This window comes from Amphiura filiformis, unplaced genomic scaffold (assembly GCF_039555335.1).
Source record: "Amphiura filiformis unplaced genomic scaffold, Afil_fr2py scaffold_21, whole genome shotgun sequence".
Classification (NCBI taxonomy): domain Eukaryota; kingdom Metazoa; phylum Echinodermata; class Ophiuroidea; order Amphilepidida; family Amphiuridae; genus Amphiura; species Amphiura filiformis.
In genome coordinates this window covers 1,599,020-1,619,473 of record NW_027305485.1, presented here as the reverse complement: position 1 = coordinate 1,619,473, position 20,454 = coordinate 1,599,020, and the positions used below count along the sequence as shown (strand labels likewise).

At 37.4% G+C, this 20,454-nt stretch overlaps 1 protein-coding gene across 1 annotated transcript in view; it reads left to right on the top strand.

Annotated features, from left to right (window-relative positions):
* LOC140143357 (fibronectin-like) overlaps positions 1 to 19,321 on the top strand; it is a 30,217-nt gene extending 10,896 nt beyond the window's left edge. Inside the window, exons 6-12 of the mRNA XM_072165213.1 lie at positions 526 to 798; positions 2,283 to 2,537; positions 7,201 to 7,455; positions 14,529 to 14,648; positions 14,763 to 14,882; positions 16,897 to 17,008; positions 17,905 to 19,321. Coding sequence (XP_072021314.1) covers positions 526 to 798; positions 2,283 to 2,537; positions 7,201 to 7,455; positions 14,529 to 14,648; positions 14,763 to 14,882; positions 16,897 to 17,008; positions 17,905 to 18,118 — 1,349 coding nt within the window. The 3' untranslated portion in view covers positions 18,119 to 19,321. The remainder of the gene's footprint in view (positions 1 to 525; positions 799 to 2,282; positions 2,538 to 7,200; positions 7,456 to 14,528; positions 14,649 to 14,762; positions 14,883 to 16,896; positions 17,009 to 17,904) is intronic.
* Positions 19,322 to 20,454: the final 1,133 nt, after the last annotated feature.

The following is a 20,454-nucleotide window of genomic DNA, read 5'->3' as shown; positions in this document are numbered from 1 at the left end:
TGTGTAACATGATTTATTGTTTTTAGTAATACATACTGATGCTGCCGATTCACAGAAGAAGTGATGATGTAACAGGATTAACTACCATAGCAGTAGGTTAAAACAATTTTTAAATATATCGCCCTACTCCACAAGCTGATTGCACTCATCACCTGTGTGTATGTCTGCAATCATAGATTGAATACAATACAGCTATTTTCAAAGATACTATAATCTTACAGGTGTGTGTGATCAGCATGATATGAATATTCTATGGAATTACGATCCAGGTCTTTGTCCTTCTTTTTTGACATCTATGGTTCAATGCGGAGGTACCGTGTGAATGTACTAGTGCAGTGTGATATATTCAAAAATTGTTTTAACCTATTGCTATGGTATTTAATCCTGACACATCATCACTTCTATGGTAAATAATTATTACAAATTAATAACAAAGAAGAAAATGACAAGATTGTGCAACTAATCTTTTATTGAACACTTTTATGATAACTGTTCCTCTTGTATGTGTCCCTCATTTTCTTGCAGTACCTAATCCTCCACAGAACGTAATCCTCCGTCAGACTAGTCCAACTATGGTGATCATCACATGGGACCCACCAGTTGATGGTAACTATGACGAATACTACCTGTTCTATCAGGGACAGAATGTTGGTGACAATGAGGCAACATTGAGCAAAACAACCAATGGGTTCATACTAGATGGACTCGTAGAAAATGAAGAATACCGATTTGCGTTATTCTCACAGGTGATGCCAGATACACTCAGCGACTTGGCAGATATTACATTTATTCCTCTAGGTAATTCATCCTAAAGTGAACTGATATCTTTGGAATTTATCATGCAGGGGCGATCTTTTCTTTTAGACCACCCAAGCTATATAAGGTTAAAACTACAAATTTATCAAATTAAACTTTCGCATCAGTGTTAAACATGTTTTTAGCTATACAAACATACCTTTTATTTCATTGAATAAGTTTTAAGCTTCCAAAATCCATTTTTTATCGCAATTTTGGAAGTAAAAGAGCTAAATGTAAAACCGGTAATGCGAATGCCAAAACTTTTGCATAGCACGGGCGCATGATGTACGCTCATTTTCACAGCGATTTGGGCTCGCCTATCAAGCATTTCCAAGCGCGTTTGACAGTATTTTACTGTGTGACGCAATTCTGCATTTATTCAAGATGGCGAATTTCTCGAAAAACACGATATATTTTTATTTACAACATTATTTCATCATACAAATTCTTTGCCACTTTCCACTGATCTGATCATCTTTTTATGTGACGGAAGTGATTTTATGAAGGTGTGTTTCTTGCTTTTCCGATAATTTTGAAAATGTTTTTTGAGACAAACTTCCTAGCAAAATAGCAGTTTTCACTTGTTTTCAAAAAGTTGTATTAACCTTGTTTTTACCCCATAATTTCCCTCATTTATCGAAGCCCTGCCCTCCTTCCAATACATTAAACCTTGACTTCAAAGTATTTGGCAACTGTTTAAGCTTGATGCAAAAGTAAATCTTGATGAAAAAGTAATAATTTAGTCTCTATATAGCGAGGGTGGTCTAAAGGAAAAGATTGCCCATGCAGGTGTATTAGTGGGTGGTAATATTGCAGTGGCCATAATTGGTTGCTTAGACACTCAACAACAGTTAGCACCCACTTAGGCAACACAGCCAAATGTGTTTGATCTTTGGATCGACCATTGATGCTGCTTCGATGCTTTTTATTAATGGACTATCAACTAATTAATCGTAATTATACTTCTAGTGTTCAATTTACACACACATTATATTGTACTTATCTACACATGGTAACTATTACACTTACTCACTTTTGGCACTGAACAATCAAACTGTTGGAAGTGTGGGGTGGGTGTGTGGAAGAGATGTATAGGGTCTGGGTGTGTGTGCTACAGGCATACAGTAGTGTAGCCAGCACTTTTTCAGAGGGTTGGCAAAGGGGGCCAGGGCAAGCCAACTTTTAAGGGAGGCAAAAAGTATAAAAAAGGGCTAAAAATCTTACATATCAGGGTGGCCAGCATCCCTGGGGGGCACAAGACTTCTCAGGGGGGGGAGATGCCCTGGCTATGCCCCTGGGCATACTTACTCTGCAGTGAAATAAAATGCAAACTAAAGTACTTTAAAATTTACTTCTTTATTTTATTATTTAGTCCAGGTTATGTGTAAATTGCCTCGTTTGAAAATGTCCATGTGGAATTTGAAATTCTAGTATATGACATTATTTTCATTCATGTTCTCTGTTTGGTTTTTGATTCATCACAGAAACTGACGCCAATGTACAGATTGGCGCCCTCACAGACCATGGCATGCAGGTGACATGGGATGCTGTACAAAATGTGCAGTCATATTCGGTGACCCTTGTAGGACGTGATGGCTCCCAGCATACAGTGACAGTCCCTGGTGATACAACGGAGTATACCTTCACAGGACTTACATCTAATACAGAATATCAGGCACTTGTGGATGTTATTGTGAATGGACAAGAAGGTTTAGCTGGGTCTGCTATGGGCATTACAAGTAAGTTCCATTATTGACCCCCTTTCACACAAGAAAGTACCTTCATTCAATGAAGATTAGTTAATCGTCATCAGTTAATGAAGCATGCGTTCACATTATGCTTAATGAGGATCAAATGAAGATGCAGTCAGGTTTTAGGCCAGTAAAATCAGCTGAAAAGGTCAAAAAAATTGCAACATGGATTTTTGTTGCGGAAAACACTTCTATTAGGTGCCCTTATTAAGATACTAAAAGTCTACCAAAATCAACCTCTGAAATATGGATAAATCGATTTTTTTTTTCAAAATGGCCTCCAAAATGATTAAAATGATGGACAAAATATAGAAAACAGACTCACTATGTCACTTATTAGTAATAGTAACACGATTCGTATGTCTCAAGCCATGCTTAGAGGGTCTGAAATAAGATTCATCACTTTTTTTCACTTGTAAGTTTTCAAAATGACCGCCAAAATAGCTGGAACGATCATTATTCCATCACTAAATATGGAATTAAATAATTAGCACTTGTAGTTTGGGAACACAAGAAACCCCTACCACAGAAAAAGGTTTTGACACCCCGAGAGGAACGGGGATACCCAGTATCACCAAACCCTAACGGCATATCGCCCCACCAACGCACAGTGTCATCGCCCCGATATCTTCATGGCAGCAATCGCCATGGTAGGTTGAATCCACAGCCACGCATGACCATTTTATTCCGACTTGTTTAATAGTTTTGAGATGAGCCGCGGGACATCCGACTAAGGCTACTGACAATAGCCTGGTAATTGACCTCTCTGTGTGTGCGTGAGCATGTATACGCCATGAGGTCATCTGCTTTTAGACTGCCTCCACGAGTGAGTGCAGCTGCGCTATAGTTTGGCACATAATCAGAATTTGTGTCCGTTGTTGAGCTCAATACGCACGCTTCTTTCTCAATACGCAAGCTAACGACTATTATATCCTCTCAACACATATGTTCAAGTGCAAGGAAAAAATATGGCTTCTTTAGAATTAAAAAAAATTACGGGAGATATTCATCATTTTCTATCCTGGTATCCAAAGATTTATCGTCTGAATATCAAATCGTGCATAGCACATTCACGTGTATCGATCCCGTGTATTCATGTTAGTGTCTCTGCTGTACAATGTAATTATTAACCAGGCGATGTAGGTGTGCAACACACGTTTCTTGTGACCCTCTACGTATGAACGTATGACAATCTTGAGGGGTGGAACGCCTAAAACGCGGGTCAGTCTCAGTTCGTGAGAGGTAAGTATTGTGCCCTTGTGTATCTCGCTCTCACTTCTGAGTCGGGGAAACACTGAACTTACCTCCCACGATCTCTTTGATACGCGCAAGGTACCCTCTGAGGTCCCTGACTGGGCGCGACGGTTTCATCGCATATACCCCGCTATGAGAACCAGATCAGGGAGGCACATCGGGTAAGGAGTAAAGGACAGACATGGTCTGGTTCTTGTCCAGGAAGCCCGCCCGAGGAAGAATAGAGACTACCCCGGTGGTAAACCGTAGGTGGTGCTCGTCTACAGACAGTGCATGTACATAACTGGACAACGTCGACCGCATGCCACTGCCATCAAGAACACGGTCTTGAGTGTCAAGTCCTGCAGCGAGAGGTCCTCCGTGGGTTCGAAGGCCTTGGGTAGATACTGCAACACCAACAGGAGGTCCCATTCTGGAACCAGGGAGCGAACTGGGGGTCTTTCTGCCACCATGCTCTTAATGAGGTCGGCAAGTGCTGGACTCGATAAGACCGTCATAGACTCCCCCCAGTCATGATGAACCGCTACAATGGCAGTCCTGTAGGCGTAAGCGGTACGAGGCATTACAATCCCCGTGGTAAGGAAATCTGTGACTTGTATAATCGGCGAAGTCGCGAATCGTAATTCTGTCTAGTTGAGTGTTTGTTGCCTTGCCTTTCAGCAAGCACAGCAACCGAATATTAATGGCCCGCTGTCTGGACGGACTGGCGGAAATACTCAAACAGTCAGGTGGAGGTTCTGGATCACCTCCATCTGTACATGGTGCCGGTGGCGTGGCGGAACTGTGAGAAGATACGCAGCATAGACGACTGACTGGTTCTCCCACGAGAAGGTCCAGGAGGCGGGAGAAACACCATGCACTGCTTGGGCCAGAGGGGAGCGGCTAAAACGAGTAATCAGTTCCGAGAATTGGCTACCTTCAACAGAACCAGAAGGATCATGGCAATGGGAGGGAAGGCATTACCAAATATGCCCCCCCAACTCTCCTGCATGGCGTCCCTGCCTACCGCCCTTAATCCTGGGTGAAGTAAGTCGGAAGCTGATGTTTCTGATGGGACGATCTAACCTCTGAAAGATGGACCAATATATGCATACTGCTGAGTGAGGTGCCACTCTATTAGACAAGAGAGATGAGGACTGATCCCCCCGACCAGCAATCGGCGAGTCAACCCCGGCCAGAAGCTCCGTACCACCTGAACCACAGAAGGAGGGACAATGTCTCCCTCCAAATGCTGGTAGCTGGGACTTTTGGTGCCCCCTCCCTGTTGATGTAAAACGCAACGGTCATGCTGTCATACTGAGTTGATTTATCCACCAGGAGAGGCAGGAGTGGAGCTGTCGAGGGACCGGAATTATGAGGCTCTGGGGATGCCGCCACGCTTGGAACTGCCGAGGAAGTATAGCTGTATCTCCTCAAACGCATGAAGTGTCAGCTCGAACGCTGGCCACCAGCCCTAATAGGCGAAGCCACACCCGAGCCTGAACCGATACCGTCTGCCTGATAATCACAGCGCATAATCAAACATCAGCAATCCTTAAGCCTATGGGAGAGACCCGGACCCTGGCGAAGTCTATCGTCGCCCCCAGAATTATTCAAGTGGAATAGTAAAAATAAGTTAGTCATATTGCAGTCATACTGACAAATAAATCACCTGTTCGAATCACCCCTGATTTATAGGTCTTTTAGAATCGCCCTGTAGCTCTTTGTGGGATAATTTTTTGAATTTTATATTAACATCGTCCATCCAATTACCATTCAAATATTTTATCTTAAGTATCCGATACACATCATATGTGAATCATAACTTATTATATGTACTATTTTAATACTGATTCAGCTTCTATAGTGAAAAGTTGATTGCCCTGTCTGTATTCACAACCCATAATGAACGTATTTGGCGGCCATTTTGAAATGTTGAACAAAAACTACGCAGGCAAATAAATATTTATGAAACGGTTAGGACATAAGAGCATTTGTAGGTCAAAATGTCACCCAATTCCCACATGGACACTCATATATATTGAAATCACAACTGTCTATTATTTTACGACATTTTGGCTGCCATTTTGAAAAAGTCAATTTTACACATCTTTCGCAGAGGTTGATTTTGGTAGACTTTGAGTATGTTAAAATAGAGACTTAAGAGCAACATTTTCTGAAAATAGAATTCATGTTGCAATTATTTTGACCTTTGGTGATTTTGGGGCTGATTTTTACTGGCCTATTTCTAACTTAACTTATTTCATGAAGATCAAATTAAGCTTACACATGTGTGGTTACCTAGCGATGAAGTACTGTAACTGGAAACACACACAAACGACTTTTCTTAATCAAATCAAGCGCGAGTTCACACTACAAAATCGCTTCAGCAATCACTTAAAGATTCATTCTTCATTAGTTACTGATGATTGAATGAAGAAACATGTGTTCACATCAGAAGAATTTGCATTGAAAGAAGCGATTTCTCTTGTGTGAATATTGGGTCATTGTCATATACCGTAAAAACTCTATAGTTAGCATATGACTGAACATGTTCATCAGGACTGTTATGAAACATAATAGTAGGATTTTCTTACTTCTAGTCCAATAAACAGTACTCACTGTGGACGTTTCAATGTCTACCAGACATCTTTTTCTACACTATTGTTGTTGTGACGAACTTCTGTGTACCATTGAAGCTGATGGTTGCTTAGCAACGTGGTTGCCAGTTCTCTTTCCAAGAAGATCGTCAAAGGTAAAGAGGCAGATAGATACAAGCGGTGGATTAAGGAGGCGATAGAGATAAGAAAACAGGAGACCATCATGAACAGTGATGAGGGGCAATACATTTTCAGTCACATGTTTGACGATCTATTATTATCTACTATTAAAGTTAGCATAATGTTCTTACTATCGAGTGCTTTTGAAAACATGAAATTGTACCAAAGTCCGGCGCTTTACCAACTGTGTTCACATCAGAAGAATTTGCTTTGAAAGAAGCAATTTCTCAGGTGTGAATATTGGTTCATTATCATTTTATACCATAAAAACTCGATAGTTAGCATACATGTTATGTGCTTAAAATTGTACCAAAGTCCGGCGCTTTACCAACTGAGTTAATAGGGTTGAGACACAAATTGGCAGGTTTACTTGTTCGTATATAACTATTGGTATCGATGATTTTCTCAAAACCCTTTACACTTTTGTGGATAGGACAGTTAATGTTTGCATGTTTTAAAAGCGCTTAATAGTAAGCACATATACTAACTATCAAGTTTTTACGGTATCCACAAGTATCACAAATATTGGTACACTGCAATTATAAATAACATCTTAATCTGGAATCAATAATATTACTTCTTTCTTCATCATTTTATTCATAAAATTCAAAATCTATTTAAAAAAAAAATTTTTACAGAAACTGCAGGCAATGTTCAATCTTCTAATGTACAAGATACCAGCATGGATATAAGCTTTAACAATGTTGCCGGAGCAACTGGTTATTTGGTATCTATCATAAGTGATGATAAATCTGATGTACGAGTCCTGCAGTCCACAGGATCTCCACAGACTATCACTGGCTTGAACGCTAATACAAACTATCAGATAGGCGTTGATGCTATCATCGGTGGCGTAAGGACTGAAATTGGTGCATTGGCAGAAATGACAACAGGTAAGTTGTATTTAACCTGTTTGTATATATAGAACTGTTTTGCCAGCTTGTGATTCTGATATATAAAGTATTATTATTTAATGCAGTAATATACCCATGCATATATCAATTGAGGCCAGTTTATTTTAATATCATATCAACATGATCATATTAAGTGTTTTTTTAAAAATTTACACAGGTAGGCCTATTACTAATTAAGACATATCATTTGTTAAATTTCCCTTTTAAGCAGTTTAGATATAAGTGGGTGTCACAAAGTATAGGCACACAGAAGCACCAATAATTTATCCCAGTAAAGTTTCCCTGGTTAAATACTTGTTTGTTTAGGTGTAAATGATTGCCTACCAAACCCATGCCTAAACGGTGGTTTCTGTATAGATTGGATAAACACATAATTGTTGGCCTGGGTTCCAAGGGGTTTATTGTGAAATAAATAAGTTATTTTGAACTGAATATATTTTCATTGGTCACTTTAAATCAAGGATTCTCGTGTGATAATATACTATAGGATAAGCCACATGTTTGTGCAAATGTAGTCAGTCACATACTCAATGCGCAATGGTGAATCCAGAGAATTTATAAGAAACACAAGGTTAATACGGCTATGAAGCCCCACCAAATGCTTAGAAAAATCCTAGTCCACCCGGAAGACAAACGTTTGCATCTATGAAATTGAATGCCAAAACTGTGACCTGTCAAATGTCTGTGTAATTTTCTTTTGAAGTTATGGCTACTTTTAGATTTGACATTTTGGGGTAAAAATTGGGAAAAAAGTCACAAAAAACACATTTCTCGTCACTTTTTAGAAATGCCAGCCGGATTAAACAAATAGAGGGGACTCTAACGATTAATTCTAACCCGGCTGGCAACTTTGTCAAAAAATGATGCACGGCCGGAACCCTATGTAGCTAGAAAGTTGCCTCTCTACTATTACTTGTGATATGTTACTGTACTTGTGCTTGTACTCTTGAAAGTACTCATACTCATGCCAAAGTACTTGCAATGTATATTTACCACTAAAGTAATTATTGTTTTTCCTCTCCAATTCAGCTGTCAATAGTTGTGATCCAGTGAATCCATGTCAGAATGGCGGGGAGTGTATTACACATCCCCAGAAAGGAGGCTATTTTACATGTGTGTGTTTGGCAGGGTTTGCTGGGACTCACTGTGGGACAAGTAATACTACAAGTAAGTCAGAATATTGGTATCAGGTGAGAGTATGTAAGTTAACATCATGTACCTATATGATATGGGGCTAGTCAGTCATTTCAGCCGGGGGCACTTTTGTGTGCGGCGCGGAGCGCTAAACTTTGGGAACTGATTTTTGGGCAAAATAGGGGCTTGAAGAACTGAAATTAGGGCCAAATTATAGGCTGTTGAGCTAAAAGAGCTACATTGTCAGAATTTGAGGCTCAAAGAACTGGAGCAGATCCAAATGTGGGGCTTAAGGAACTGCCAGAGAGCCTGAAAAAGGGACCCTTGACTGCCGCACATACCCGTACCACCTTAACATGTGAGTGCCCCCCTGGAAACCCAGGCCTTGAACACTACCAAGCACCCATTGCACTTATGTCTCGCATTCACTCATTGTATGTGTCCAGCATCGCCTAGAAAGCAATCCTGGATGCATTCTGTGGTCTCCAGGACCCCAATGGTAGCTCCCATGCATGTACAATTTGCCGTACGTTGGGGGGGGGGGGTACATTTTAGGCTCTGTATCAGTGTGCATTATTGACTTTTTCAACGCAGAATTATCATGAGTCTGTCATGCACTTATCACGGACGACACCGTTTTGACGCGCCTTGCCAACATTCTTGTATACCCAATATATGACCACCTTATTGTGGTTTATTGTAGTTTTCACCCTCTCTCACACGATGTGAGAGACACATCTAAAACTCTCTCCTTCTCCCCCACTTTCCCCTTTCTCTCCCCCTCCGCTCTCCCTCCCCCTCCCTGGCCCCCCCCCCTCTCCCCTTCTCTCTCCCTTTCTCTCTTTCTTCCTTTCTCTCTTTCCTTCTTTAGGGATCGCTTGGCACCCCCATGGTGACAGCCCTGGATTTGATGGAACTCTCTGCCAAAACAGTAAGTATAACAATATAATGAAGTAAATCATTATTGACTCAACTGGAATTTTGATTATTGTTTTCAATATAGGCTATATGATAGCGTAATTATGTTTGAATAAGGTAATAATTATAGTAACTTAATTTTGGAAATGCCTTTGGCCTCCATGGACCAGATCGTGTCACATATTATATCGTCACCCTGCTAGGATAATTGCCTTATTCATTTTTTGTAATTTTGAAAATAAGTACAATATATTGTTCAAGCATGCATCATACGTAATGAGACAAATGTAAAGGAATTCTCAGAAATAATAAGGGTGATTTATAACTGATACATGAGACTTTCATTGACAGAAATCAGAGCTAAATCTTCAGACAAACAGCTGAGTGAGGCATAAATTCAGGTGTTAAAATGCCAAACTCACCATTTGTCACCTGTCAAAACTCGCCCCAAAATCTCCTTTATGATTTTTATGATTGGTCAATGTCAATGGCATTATTACAGCAGGTGCACATGTTAATAGACACATGATTTAGGCAAATATCTCAATTTGACTGAAAAGTGAGTTAAGCAATTATCGTAGCAGGGTGATGATATGCAATTTTCTGCTTGCCAAACTTGTTTACTAGACTGATGTCACTTTACCAAACTTGTGGTGAAATGAAGAGGGTACATTAAGGCCAGTACATTGTCACACATTTGAACATTTCCAATATGAATTTACCATTGTGAGTTTGTGACAAACTGCATATTTCTGGCCAAATGATTAGTTTTCTTTGGTGATTTTGTTTTCAAAACTTTGTCACAGAAAGTGGACCATTTAGCCACAGCAGAAATATCCACTATGTCACTATAATAAACACATGTAAAACAGGAAGTATAGATGGGACATAAAGGCCAGTATATGGGTCGCACATTTCCATAATGATTTACGTTTGTGCAAACTGCATATTTCCAGACAAATGATTAATTTTCTTTGGGGCTTTGTTTTCAACATTTTTTGGTGCAGGGAGCTATTTAGCTGCAGCACAACAATGAGACAACATATGCTACCATGACTGAGTGTCACAGTGGTAAAGCACGTTCACAATGTCGGAACTGTGTCGCAGAAAGTGGCCCATTTAGCCGCAGCAGAAATATGCTGCAAAATTACCACTGTGACTTTGAGTGCCACTATGGTAAAACATAATGCAAAATGGGGACTATAGAGGGAACATAAATGCCAGTGTATGGGTCATGTATTTCCATAATGATTTACTTCTGTGGCAAACTGCATATTTCCAGACAAATCATCGGCTGTATTCCATAGTGGCGTATAGTGGGGCACTGCAAATAAACAACTTTTCGAGAAAAATCAGGTTTGAAGAAATGCCAATATATAATCGAGTAGTGTAAATCAGACATTCATTATATCTTGTAATTGATGTGAAATTTCTGTAGTAAACTAAATAGAATTTATCTTTATATAACTTTCAAAACAAATAAAGACACATTATTACTGGGAAATTGAAAACAAAAAGTTGAAAACTATACGTCACGTCACTATGGAAAACACGCAAAATGCAATACCCTAACCTAACGCCTACCTTACGCCACCTCGCTCGCTGTGTAATCCCTATGGTGTTACTTTTCGTCGGCTTCATTCCATAGTGGCGTATAGGTCCGATACGTCACTATGGAATGTAGCGAGGTGTACGCGACTATGTCATGCAATGTTTTTCGCTTTTGCCGATATGCTCTACACGCCACTATGGAAACAACCAAATTTCCATTTTGTTAACTATACGCCACATTTAAAGGCTTAATGTACAATTTCCTTCAAATTTTAAATTTGTCATATACTCAAAATGCTGAAATAATACAAGTAATAATGATCGGGAATGGTTTCTGTCCATTTTGAGCTGAAATAACGAGGTAACGTGAAAGAAACACTGCTTGTTATTTTGGCCGTCTAACACGCAGTTCTATGGGCGGACATAAAGTCATAATTTCTTGAATTATGACTTTATGTCGAACTTTGCTCTGTTTACCTACAAACACAACAAATCTGGCTGATTCCATTTAGGTGCAAGTTGTGACATGTGTAAACATTACAAATATGCAAAAAAATCAGGTTTGAAAAAAATTAACCAAATTCATATTATAAGATCGTACATTATGACTTTAATTAATTAATTATTAATTAATTAGCTAAATTTGACTGCTGATACTTTGCAAAATGAAAGAGAACGTCACTGTATTTGTTTCAGATATAGACAACTGCTCACCCAGTCCCTGTGTTAAATGGCAGAATATGTGTTCACTCAACAAATTTACTTGCCAGGGTCCAGATGGTTTTACTGGTAGAAGATGTGATGAAGGTAAGTTTTATTCTTTAAAATAGGGATGCTTAAATTGGTGACAGACAACACTGACAGTATAAATATTCTTTCAAAAGTTTTTACTATAATTATACTCATATTTATGTATTTGTTTCAGATATAGATGACTGCTCAGTCCCTATGTCAATGTCTGTGTTGATGGAGTCAACACATTTACTTCTCAGTGTCCTGGAACAAGATGTGAAACAACTGAAGGTAAGTTTTATTCTTTAAAATAGGGATGCCTAAATTGGTGACAGACAACACTGACAGTATAAGTATTGTTTCAAAAGTGTCTACTATTTACTCATATTTATGTATTTGTTTCAGATATAGATGACTGCTCAGTCCCTATGTCAATGTCTGTGTTGATGGAGTCAACACATTTACTTCTCAGTGTCCTGGAACAAGATGTGAAACAACTGAAGGTAAGTTTTATTCTTTAAAATAGGGATGCCTAAATTGGTGACAGACAACACTGACAGTATAAGTATTGTTTCAAAAGTGTCTACTATTTACTCATATTTATGTATTTGTTTCAGATATAGATGACTGCTCAGTCCCTATGTCAATGTCTGTGTTGATGGAGTCAACACATTTACTTCTCAGTGTCCTGGAACAAGATGTGAAACAACTGAAGGTAAGTTTTATTCTTTAAAATAGGGATGCCTAAATTGGTGACAGACAACACTGACAGTATAAGTATTGTTTCAAAAGTGTCTACTATTTACTCATATTTATGTATTTGTTTCAGATATAGATGACTGCTCAGTCCCTATGTCAATGTCTGTGTTGATGGAGTCAACACATTTACTTCTCAGTGTCCTGGAACAAGATGTGAAACAACTGAAGGTAAGTTTTATTCTTTAAAATAGGGATGCCTAAATTGGTGACAGACAACACTGACAGTATACGTATTGTTTCAAAATGTCTACTATTTACTCATATTTATGTATTTGTTTCAGATATAGATGACTGCTCAGTCCCTATGTCAATGTCTGTGTTGATGGAGTCAACACATTTACTTCTCAGTGTCCTGGAACAAGATGTGAAACAACTGAAGGTAAGTTTTATTCTTTAAAATAGGGATGCCTAAATTGGTGACAGACAACACTGACAGTATACGTATTGTTTCAAAATGTCTACTATTTACTCATATTTATATATTTGTTTCAGATATAGATGACTGCTCAGTCCCTATGTCAATGTCTGTGTTGATGGAGTCAACACATTTACTTCTCAGTGTCCTGGAACAAGATGTGAAACAACTGAAGGTAAGTTTTATTCTTTAAAATAGGGATGCCTAAATTGGTGACAGACAACACTGACAGCATACGTATTGTTTCAAAATGTCTACTATTTTTATGTATTTGTTTCAGATATAGATGACTGCTCAGTCCCTATGTCAATGTCTGTGTTGATGGAGTCAACACATTTACTTCTCAGTGTCCTGGAACAAGATGTGAAACAACTGAAGGTAAGTTTTATTCTTTAAAATAGGGATGCCTAAATTGGTGACAGACAACACTGACAGTATAAGTATTGTTTCAAAAGTGTCTACTATTTACTCATATTTATGTATTTGTTTCAGATATAGATGACTGCTCAGTCCCTATGTCAATGTCTGTGTTGATGGAGTCAACACATTTACTTCTCAGTGTCCTGGAACAAGATGTGAAACAACTGAAGGTAAGTTTTATTCTTTAAAATAGGGATGCCTAAATTGGTGACAGACAACACTGACAGTATAAGTATTGTTTCAAAAGTGTCTACTATTTACTCATATTTATGTATTTGTTTCAGATATAGATGACTGCTCAGTCCCTATGTCAATGTCTGTGTTGATGGAGTCAACACATTTACTTCTCAGTGTCCTGGAACAAGATGTGAAACAACTGAAGGTAAGTTTTATTCTTTAAAATAGGGATGCCTAAATTGGTGACAGACAACACTGACAGTATACGTATTGTTTCAAAAGTGTCTACTATTTTTATGTTTTTGTTTCAGATATAGATGACTGCTCAGTCCCTATGTCAATGTCTGTGTTGATGGAGTCAACACATTTACTTCTCAGTGTCCTGGAACAAGATGTGAAACAACTGAAGGTAAGTTTTATTCTTTAAAATAGGGATGCCTAAATTGGTGACAGACAACACTGACAGTATCGTATTGTTTCAAAAGTGTCTACTATTTACTCATATTTATGTATTTGTTTCAGATATAGATGACTGCTCAGTCCCTATGTCAATGTCTGTGTTGATGGAGTCAACACATTTACTTCTCAGTGTCCTGGAACAAGATGTGAAACAACTGAAGGTAAGTTTTATTCTTTAAAATAGGGATGCCTAAATTGGTGACAGACAACACTGACAGTATAAGTATTGTTTCAAAAGTGTCTACTATTTACTCATATTTATGTATTTGTTTCAGATATAGATGACTGCTCAGTCCCTATGTCAATGTCTGTGTTGATGGAGTCAACACATTTACTTCTCAGTGTCCTGGAACAAGATGTGAAACAACTGAAGGTAAGTTTTATTCTTTAAAATAGGGATGCCTAAATTGGTGACAGACAACACTGACAGTATAAGTATTGTTTCAAAAGTGTCTACTATTTACTCATATTTATGTATTTGTTTCAGATATAGATGACTCATGCTCACCCAATCCCTGTGTCAATGGTGGTGTCTGTTTTGATGGAGTCAATAACACATTTACTTGTCAGTGTGCAGATGGTTTTACTGGAACAAGATGTGATGAGGGTAAGCTTTACTTTTTAAAATAGATGGGCCTAAATTGGGGCCAGACAGTACCGTATTAGCACCTCAGTGTTATTTCAATCAAAAGTTTTTACTATACTTATGTATTTTTTACAGATATAGATGACTGCTCACCCTTAACCTGTGTCAATGGTGGATTCTGTGTTGATGGAGTCAACACATTTACTTGCCAGTGTCCAGATGGTTTTACTGGAACAAGATGTGAAACAACTGAGTGTAAGTTTTCTTAAGGGCTGGGGTATGAACGTTTGGACAGTATTTATTTTGGGACATTAGAGCACATCAGACATATCGAATTGCATTCTGAATACGAAGAATGTCATTCTGATATCAAAATTTTTGATTTTTGAAATTGCAATTTAATACACATTTTATGGCAAATCATTAAAAATTGATATTTTTGATATTTAACAGTACTTGAAGTAAATTTTATAAATCTGGTGATTTATACTTAAAGTGTATGTAGGTGGGATGAAAAGCCGACGATCAATTGAAAATTTTGACCTTTCGTATTGAAGATATGGATTTTTTCCCAAAACACCCAAAAAAAATTAGGTCTTTTTGGGAAAAAAATCCATATCTTCAATATGAAAGGTCAAAATTTTCAATTGACCGTCGGCTTTTCCTCCCTGCTACATACACTTTAAGAATATGTCATTAGATTTATATAATTTACTTCAAGGACTGTTATATATCAACAATTTGAAAAATATCAAATTTTTATAATTTGTCATAAAATTTGTATTATATTGTGATTTTCAAAAATGAAAATTATTTGATATCAGAAAGACATGCTTCGTATTCAGAATGCAATTGATAGGTCTGAGGTGCTCTCATGTCCCACAAAAAATACTGTCGAAACGCAATAATCGCTCATTTTAGATCCCTTAATGATTCACTAAATCAGAAAAACATTGAAAATCAGATTTTTACATTTTTATAAAGTGTAGATTGAAGACTATGGTCGGGTATTGCTGCTACCTGGCTTGATCTGCATCAATCTTTTTTTAAAGACGTGCACAGTCTTGAAGATGTTAGTATTATCAAGCCCAAGTTATACTACATCCTGTTGTCCAGGCCCTGTCAGTTCACTCAGTCTGCTGCAACTGCCACCAACTTTGAATGGGTGGTGGTGGGATGAGCAGTTTGGTGTCTGGAACCCTCCTTCTCCAGCAGCAGATAGTGTCATGACATGAGGAGGATTTTGTGCATAACATACCCTGTAAGTGATAAGCCCTAATAAAAGTAAAAAAGTTTAGTTAATGTTGAGGAGTCTGTCCAGACACTTGTAGCTACATGTAGCTACTTGTACAAGCCATTTCATTGAGCTTCTTGTTTATCGACACTGTAACTGCTGTTTTCTCCCCTAGTATATAAAATAACTTTTTGACAATTTTATTGAATTATCCTTCACTTTTCTAAAAACAATTTCAAATATTTTCACTCCTTTGCCAGGATATCCATGATAGCTACCCTTTGGGGACAGACATTTAGATATGTGACAGACAGCTACAGACATAATAGTATAATATCACATTAGATACAGATGTTTTACCCTTAAAGCCACAGAATAAAACAACAGATATGGAAATGAGAGTATCAGTAGTATGAAGAGCTTTGTTGCAAAAGCCCTTACATCCACTTTTTGACTTTTTGAAGAAAAAAAACAGCTTTTTTTAATTGTGCAAGTATTACTTGTTTGATTTGATTCAATTTGGGTTTGGATAAAGTATTGAACTAAAGAATAGGTTTGGTACAATTTTCAAGCCTTCTTATTTATTGTTTTATTTCTTTTATATCGCACCTTTTGTGGATGTAAGGGCTTTTGCAACAAAATAATTTACCGCTTTTGTTTACACTACTTTATGTAACTTGACTAATGCTTTCAAAATGTAAAAGAAAAATTGAAATATCTCATTTACTTTTTTTATTATGAATTTTTAATTAAATATGGCAAAATGTCATTTTTGAGCATTTCTGAAGCTACAACTTTTGTTAATTACAATGAATTTTTTTTTTCAAACATAGTTCCTTTTGGTTAAAAGAACATTCAATGCTAATATTATACATACATGTGTATTTTTACCCACACTGTAATGTCATGCCAGTAACTCAATTTTCAGCCAGAGGTGGATGTGAGGGCTTTTGCAACAGAGCTCTTCATGTATATATATTGCAGAATCCTATCCACCACTTTAATTATTTTTTGTCATCATCCTTTTTTATTTAGGTGATAATATGCCTTGGCTAGCTATCATTATAGCCGTTGCAGTACTTGGTACACTGCTTATCCTAACCATCGGTTTATTGCTGACCATGCTGACTAAGCATTTCTGTAAAAGGTAATTTTAATTAAGATTATCATGCTATTGTGTTATGTAGAAGCTTTAAAAAGTTAACACAATAGCATGACAGTCTTCAAAGGGGTGTGGGGCAGAAATGTAGCAGCATGGAATTTTAATTTTGAAAATGGATGTATGCTCAAGGGACTGCATGGTGTAGTCAGTTAGGGGCTGTGCAATAATTATGAGTGAAGGGTAAAATTGGGGCAGATTTTGTGGGCACTGGGCCAAGGGGGGGGGGGGTAAAAGATTTTGTCAGGTCAAAAAGGAGGGGGGAGCAAGTGATTTTTGGCACACATTTACAGGGCACCTTTTCAGTAACACACTCTAAAAAGACTTTAAAAAGTACAGAAACATTAAAATATGTAAATTTTCCAGCTTGCTATGCTCGCATTATATATCTAGACCATTTAAGGTTTGCTAATTTGGAACAAAAAAATGGCATTTTTCATTAATTCAATTTTCCCCGTAACAATAATTCTAGTCTAATTATTATTATATCATCATTAGGCCAAAAAAAAAAATTGTTGTGTTGCCCTCAAGTGGGAAAATGGGAAATTTGGGTTGGACGGTCGGATTTTTTTTTTTTTTTAAATTTTTTTTTTAAACCTTCAGTTTTAAAATTCCCTCAAATATTAAATAATGCTTCTTCAATTAGGGGACATTTGTCAATTTTGACTTCTGGATTCCTGTTAGACATCAATTAAAGACTAGTCTTTCAATAAAATATTAATTTTAAGTGAAAAACATTGAGTTTTTGAACAAATCTGTAAAAATCATCATTCAAAAAAAAAAAAAAAAAAAATTGCGACCCTGATTTTTTCAGGATTTAGGGTCGGACGGTTGAGGGCAACACAACAACTTTTTTTTTTTTGGCCTTATTTTATTTTCAATAGGCAACCAAGCCCAAATTCCCAGACCTATTCACATTCAGAAGACAAAAGCCCTTATCATTCAACACACATTGGAATGTCGAATTTGAGCACCAACAACCATCATGGAAATCATCCAGTTTATCAGAGGAGTGAGAGAGACTTTGAAATCCCTAATACTACCGTTACCGAGATACCACCAACCTACCAGGGTCTTTATGCTGCAATTCAAGAATAGCAATTCTGTTGAAATTGTAAAAAGACAGTTAAATAAACAAGATTAGTATGGATGTAGTCACCTAGATAAAAACAAATAAGGATAATGAAGTATACCGTAAACGTTCGCCTAATGGCGCCTCTGGGCTCCTTTGCCTTGGGGGTAAATTTCATGTTCAAATAGAGAGCTGCCTCCTCTAAAAATTCCAACAGGAATTAAGGGTATGTGCCCTTATTGGCTGGTGAGATTTTTATGGGAGGGCACTTTTAGTTTGTGTCTAAAATTCCAGTTATGTCAAGGGAGCCCATAGCGCCATTAGGCGAACGTTTACAGTATGTCGCTACAAATGTTCGCATTTTATAAGAATCGTATAGTGTGAAGTAAATGCCACTAGAAATGTTTGCATTTTAAGAATACCACAGCTCAGCTCAAACAATTTTGACAAAAAGGAGAATTTGGTATGAAAATGTAACAAGCAACACCGTCCATTTGACAGCCACAAAATAACTCCACCTTGGTAAATATGGTAAAGTTTCACCCGATACACAGTTGAAAATCAGGCTTACTGAATGTGTCAGAGCAACAACATCTTAACTCCAGTGGAGTTCCATAAAGTTTTCACTGGCTCTGCAGGGGGTCTTTTGTATTCGGTGCCACAAAATGGAGTAACGATAATGTTGTTTTATTGTTTTTCTCAAAATGGCAATTTTGGAATATGGTACTCTTGCCCTGAGCCCTTGATATTATTACCCTGTTTGTTCACAATATACAGGAAAATATCTACGGTCTGGTGCCGTATTCCATGAAGCAAAAGGCTGAATGGAATATGGCACCAGACCATAGATATTTGCCCTATTTCGTGAGAACAAGCAGGGGGTAACGATTTTATCCTTTATTGAACATAAATTCTATTAGCTTCCGACTTGTTCATAAACTTTGCTAAAGGAATTTAGTTTTATAGGCCTAATCTTACTGAAAGGTAGGCCAGTTTCTTGCTTGCTTTTTGACAGTGTAGCCATGCTGCGCGTGAAGTATGCGCACCAGTTTAGGATATCGCGAGTCATGTTTCACATGCGCGTGCGTGTTAGGACTACGCAGGTAATACGGGAAATATTACCTGCCTGTATATTAATGAGAAGTACGCAGGTAATACGAATTTTTATCCAAGTGGTGTTTGACCAATGAGATTGCAGAATTCTTATCAACTAAAGGATAAAGTATAGTGTACCAGAAGATAGCAATCTTTATATTAGAGAATAACACTACTACTGAGCTAAATACATTTAATTCATTATACCCTGGCTTTAGCAAAGTTGGGTGATATTGTATTTTTTTGTACATGTAAACGATCAAGGTAAATTATTTGTATGTCGAAAAGTCCAAAAATGCTATGTTTTGATACATACAAAATTGAACTTGACATTACCAAACTATAGGAAATCAGTTGCTGATAACAATAAGAAACAAAAGAATTTGAGTATCTTTTTTTTTTTTTTTGGGGGGGCAGTAACTCAAAATCAATATTAGCAACATTAGACTCATTTTCCTTGATCGCTTCACATATAATTATGTATGTCATGCTATGATGTGGGATAGATACTCTTATTCCGCTATATCGCACTGAAGTTTGTTTGGCTTATAACAGGTGAAAAAAATTACTCGTATTGATATAGAATGGCATGCACACAGTTGGGCTCAGAACTTTATGCTAGTTGTGTGTTGCATAGTGCGTAACTGCACTTTATTGATGCATGCAGTAACAAAAGCCAAATAATTTTCGCCTAAGCCGAACAAACTTTAATGCTTTTTTATAACCTTTTGCGAATGATGTTAAAAACGTTTTGTGTTTGCTGGGTAAGGACTAAATAATATTGTTCATGGTGATTTTATAAAAGATCGGTGGAAATTTTACTTTGCCACACATGAGCTACATGTAAGTTGACAATTTTTCACGGGAAAAAAAAAAAAATCCACAGGGAGGAAAATAATTTTTAAATAACAAAACAATTTCTAACGGTTTAAAAAAAATGTGATTTAAACATGCAAATTAACTTTATTTTAACTAAAATTGATGAAAAAATACTGCTAATTGTACATCCATTGATAATTTGATATATTTTACCTACTTCTTTACTCTAAACCAAGAAATAGTGGTATATTAAAAGATGCTCTATTTGAAATAGAGCATTGTATTGTGGGATACCATGCTGCCTGACTCGGCAGTATTTCCTGATCAGGCAGTCAGACCGGACTGATAATAGGTGAAATTTTTTTTTATATAGAATGGCATAGAACTTTACGCTAGTTGCGCGTTGCACAATGCATTTTTACTTTGATACAATATTCAGTGGCGTATC